Source organism: Schistocerca piceifrons, chromosome 3 (genome assembly GCF_021461385.2).
Source record: "Schistocerca piceifrons isolate TAMUIC-IGC-003096 chromosome 3, iqSchPice1.1, whole genome shotgun sequence".
Lineage (NCBI taxonomy): Eukaryota > Metazoa > Arthropoda > Insecta > Orthoptera > Acrididae > Schistocerca > Schistocerca piceifrons.
This window is the reverse complement of record NC_060140.1, coordinates 15,157,421-15,162,181: the sequence shown is the minus strand read 5'-3', so window position 1 is coordinate 15,162,181 and position 4,761 is coordinate 15,157,421. Positions and strand designations below refer to the sequence as shown.

At 39.8% G+C, this 4,761-nt stretch overlaps 1 protein-coding gene across 1 annotated transcript; it reads right to left on the bottom strand.

The window, feature by feature from the left end:
- Nucleotides 1-453: 453 nt before the first annotated feature.
- On the bottom strand, nucleotides 454-4,461 carry LOC124787778. The gene is made up of 3 exons (XM_047254673.1): nucleotides 4,382-4,461; nucleotides 4,079-4,295; nucleotides 454-660 (listed from the first exon to the last, which is right to left on the bottom strand). Exons 1-3 carry the CDS (start codon nucleotides 4,459-4,461, stop codon nucleotides 454-456), a joined length of 504 nt encoding a protein of 167 aa, XP_047110629.1.
- Nucleotides 4,462-4,761: the final 300 nt, after the last annotated feature.

Below are 4,761 nucleotides of genomic sequence, written 5' to 3'. Positions count from 1 at the left end.
GTAGTCCCTAGTGAACAAGACAGTTTCATAAATGAATAAACTTGGAACATTTAGAACGCTAAGCTCAGTAAAATCGTATTTACAGGAGTCCATCTTTTTAAGGCCACAAATTATTCTTAGAGCCCTTGTTGCATTCTAAAAACCTTTACACTATGAATTGAGTATCCCCAGAAAACGATCCCATATCGGACTAGTGAGTGGAACTGTGCATAGTATGCCTGCAGTACTGTTGTTTTGCTTGTTGTAGCCTTTAAAATTCTTAGGCCATAGCACACAGATTATAGTTTTCTAGACAAGTTATTTATATGTATGCCCCACTTTAAGTCCTGCTGAACCAATAGACCCAAAAATTTTGTGACACTTACATTTTCTAGGGGATCATTTTTTAATTGTGCTTGAATAGACATTTGATTAGTTGGAGGAATTACATGAAAATCGACACACACAGTTTTATCAGTATTTATAATGAGTTTGTTTTTTTGTGAACCACTCAGAAAGTCTTTCCATAGAACTTTCTGCTGTGGACTGCAAAGTTTCTGGGTTGGATCCAGTGAGCAATATGCTGGTGTCATCGGCAAACAGGATGGTTTTTGTGGGACTCGTATATTCAACTAAGCCATCCACAAAAATCAAGAAGAGTAGTGGACCTAAGATTGAGCCCTGCAGTACACAAAGTTTTATTGTTAATTTGCTAGAAAGAAAGGAGTTGTTTCTTATTTTATTAATTTTGTTGAATTCATACTGAAGGGATACTTTCTGCCTGCAGTTTTTTAGGTATGAAAAAACCAGCTATGTGCTACACCTCTTGTTGTTGTTGTGGTCTTCAGTCCTGAGACTGGTTTGATGCAGCTCTCCATGCTACTCTATCCTGTGCAAGCTTTTTCATCTCCCCGTACCTACTGCAACCTACATCCTTCTGAATCTGCTTAGTGTATTCATCTCTTGGTCTCCCTCTACGATTTTTACCCTCCATGCTGCCCTCCAATGGTAAATTGGTGGTCCCTTGATGCCTCAGAACATGTCCTACCAACCGATCCCTTCTTCTGGTCAAGTTGTGCCACAAACTTCTCTTCTCCCCAATCCTATTCAATACTTCCTCATTAGTTATGTGATCTACCCATCTAATCTTCAGCATTCTTCTGTAGCACCACATTTCGAAAGCTTCTATTCTCTTCTTGTCCAAACTATTTATCGGCCATGTTTCACTTCTATACATGGCTACACTCCATACGAATACTTTCAGAAATGACTTCCTGACACTTAAATCAATACGCTTTCCTTGCCATTGCCAGCCTACATTTTATATTCTCTCTACTTCGACCATCATCAGTTATTTTGCTCCCCAAATAGCAAAACTCCTTTACTACTTTAAGTGCCTCATTTCCTAATCTAATTCCCTCAGCATCACCCGACTTAATTAGACTACATTCCATTATCCTTGTTTTGCTTTTGTTGATGTTCATCTTATATCCTCCTTTCAAGACACTGTCCATTCCATTCAACTGCTCTTCCAAGTCCTTTGCTGTCTCTGACAGAATTACAATGTCATCAGCGAACCTCAAAGTTTTTATTTCTTCTCCATGAATTTTAATACCTACTCCGAATTTTTCTTTTGTTTCCTTTACTGCTTGCTCAATATACAGATTGAACAACATCGGGGAGAGGCTACAACCCTGTCTTACTCCCTTCCCAACCTCTGCTTCCCTTTCATGTCCCTCGACTCTTACAACTGCCATCTGGTTTCTGTACAAATTGTAAATAGCCTTTCGCTCCCTGTATTTTACCCCTGCCACCTTCAGAATTTGAAAGAGAGCATTCCAGTCAACATTGTCAAAAGCTTTCTCGAAGTCTACAAATGCTAGAAACATAGGTTTGCCTTTCCTTAATCTTTCTTCTAAGATAAGTCATAAGGTCAGTATTGCCTCACGTGTTCCAGTGTTTCTACGGAATCCAAACTGATTTTCCCCGAGGTTGGCTTCTACTTGTTTTTCCATTCGTCTGTAAAGAATTCGTGTTAGTATTTTGCAGCTGTGACTTATTAAGCTGATAGTTTGGTAATTTTCACATCTGTCAACACCTGCTTTCTTTGGGATTGGAATTATTATATTCTTCTTGAAGTCTGAGGGTATTTCGCCTGTTTCATACATCTTGCTCACCAGATGGTAGAGTTTTGTCAGGACTGGCTCTCCCACGGCCGTCAGTAGTTCCAATGGAATATTGTCTACTCCGGGGGCCTTGTTTCGACTCAGGTCTTTCAGTGCTCTGTCAAACTCTTCACGCAGTATCATATCTCCCATTTCATCTTCATCTACATCCTCTTCCATTTCCATAATATTGTCCTCAAGTACATCGCCCTTGTATAGACCCTGTATATACTCCTTCCACCTTTCTGCTTTCCCTTCTTTGCTTAGAACTGGGTTTCCATCTGAGCTCTTGATATTCACACAAGTCGTTCTCTTATCTCCAAAGGTCTCTGTAATTTTCCTGTAGGCGGTATCTATCTTACCCCTAGTGAGATAGGCCTCTACATCCTTACATTTGTCCTCTAGCCATCCCTGCTTAGCCATTTTGCACTTCCTGTCGATCTCATTTTTGAGACGTTTGTATTCCTTTTTGCCTGTTTCACTTACTGCATGTTTATATTTTCTCCTTTCATCAATTAAATTCAATATTTCTTCTGTTACCCAAGGATTTCTACTAGCCCTCGTCTTTTTACCTACTTGATCCTCTGCTGCCTTCACTACTTCATCCCTCAAAGCTACCCATTCTTCTTCTACTGTATTTATTTCCCCCATTCCTGTCAATTGCTCCCTTATGCTCTCCCTGAATCTCTGTACAACCTCTGGTTCTTTTAGTTTATCCAGGTCCCATCTCCTTAAATTCCCACCTTTTTGCAGTTTCTTCAGTTTTAATCTACAGGTCATAACCAATAGATTGTGGTCAGAGTCCACATCTGCCACTGGAAACGTCTTACAATTTTTAACCTGGTTCCTAAATCTCTGTCTTACCATTATATAATCTATCTGATACCTTTTAGTATCTCCAGGGTTCTTCCATGTATACAACCTTCTTTCATGATTCTTAAACCAAGTGTTAGTTATGATTATGTTGTGCTCTGTGCAAAATTCTACCAGGCGGCTTCCTCTTTCATTTCTGTCCCCCAATCCATATTCACCTACTACGTTTCCTTCTCTCCCTTTTCCTACACTAGAATTCCAGTCACCCATGACTATTAAATTTTCGTCTCCCTTCACAATCTGAATAATTTCTTTTATTTCATCATACATTTCTTCAATTTCTTTGTCATCTGCAGAGCTAGTTGGCATATAAACTTGTACTACTGTAGTAGGTGTGGGCTTCGTTTCTATCTTGGCCACAATAATGTGTTCACTATGCTGTTTGTAGTAGCTTACCCGCATTCCTATTTTCCTATTCATTATTAAACCTACTCCTGCATTACCCCTATTTGATTTTGTGTTTATAACCCTGTAGTCACCTGACCAGAAATCTTGTTCCTCCTGCCACCGAACTTCACTAATTCCCACTATATCTAACTTCAACCTATCCATTTCCCTTTTTAAATTTTCTAACCTACCTGCCCGATTAAGGGATCTGACATTCCACGCTCCGATCCGTAGAACGCCAGTTTTCTTTCTCCTGATAACGACATCCTCTTGAGTAGTCCCCGCCCGGAGATCCGAATGGGGGACTATTTTACCTCCGGAATATTTTACCCAAGAGGATGCCATCACCATGTAATCATACAGTAAATCTGCATGCCCTCGGGAAAAATTACGGCTGTAGTTTCCCCTTGCTTTCAGCCGTTCGCAGTACCAGCACAGCAAGGCCGTTTTGGTTATTGTTACAAGGCCAGATCAGTCAATCATCCAAACTGTTGCCCTTGCAACTACTGAAAAGGCTGCTGCCCCTCTTCAGGAACCACACGTTTGTCTGGCCTCTCAACAGATACCCCTCCGTTGTGGTTGCACCTACGGTACGGCTATCTGTATCGCTGAGGCACGCAAGCCTCCCCACCAACGGCAAGGTCCATGGTTCATGGGGGGGCTACACCTCTTACTCCTCGTCTTTCTAATTTTTCGAGCAGAATGTTATGGTCCAGGATATCAAAGGCTTTTGATAGATCTCGAAAAATACCTTCAGCTAATTTATGTTGATCAAGGGATTTTAAAATGCAGTCTAAGAATTCGAAAATTGGTGTCTGTGTAGATTTAGACTTTCTAAAACCGTGTTGTTGTACTGTAGGTGGTGCATATTTATTTATGAAACTTAGAAACCTGTCATAGAAGAGTTTTTCTAGAATTTTTAAGTAGAAACTTAACTGTGACACGGGTCGGTAGTTTGATATTTTTTTCAGAAGAACCTTTTTTTTAGCATTGGTGTAACTTTTGCTATTTTAAAAATATCTGGAAATACACCAGTTTTTAAAGAGAGGTTGAACATTTTTGCCAAGGGGTTTTCTATGTGGTGAGCACATGTTTTTAATATGAAATCAGGTACTTCATCAAGACCACTTGACATTTTATTGCTTAATGATTTACTTTTACTTATAATTTCATTGGGGTTTGTTTCATAAACATACATAGAAGCAGTCAAGATCACTGACTTGCTGGAGAAACTTGGGACTGGTCCTTGACAGTGTACTTGAATGAGGTCTTCAGCTAGTGAAGTGAAGTATTCACTGAATTTTTCCACTATCAAATTTGGGTCTGTGACTTTTGAGTCTTCTAGTGTTAATGATAC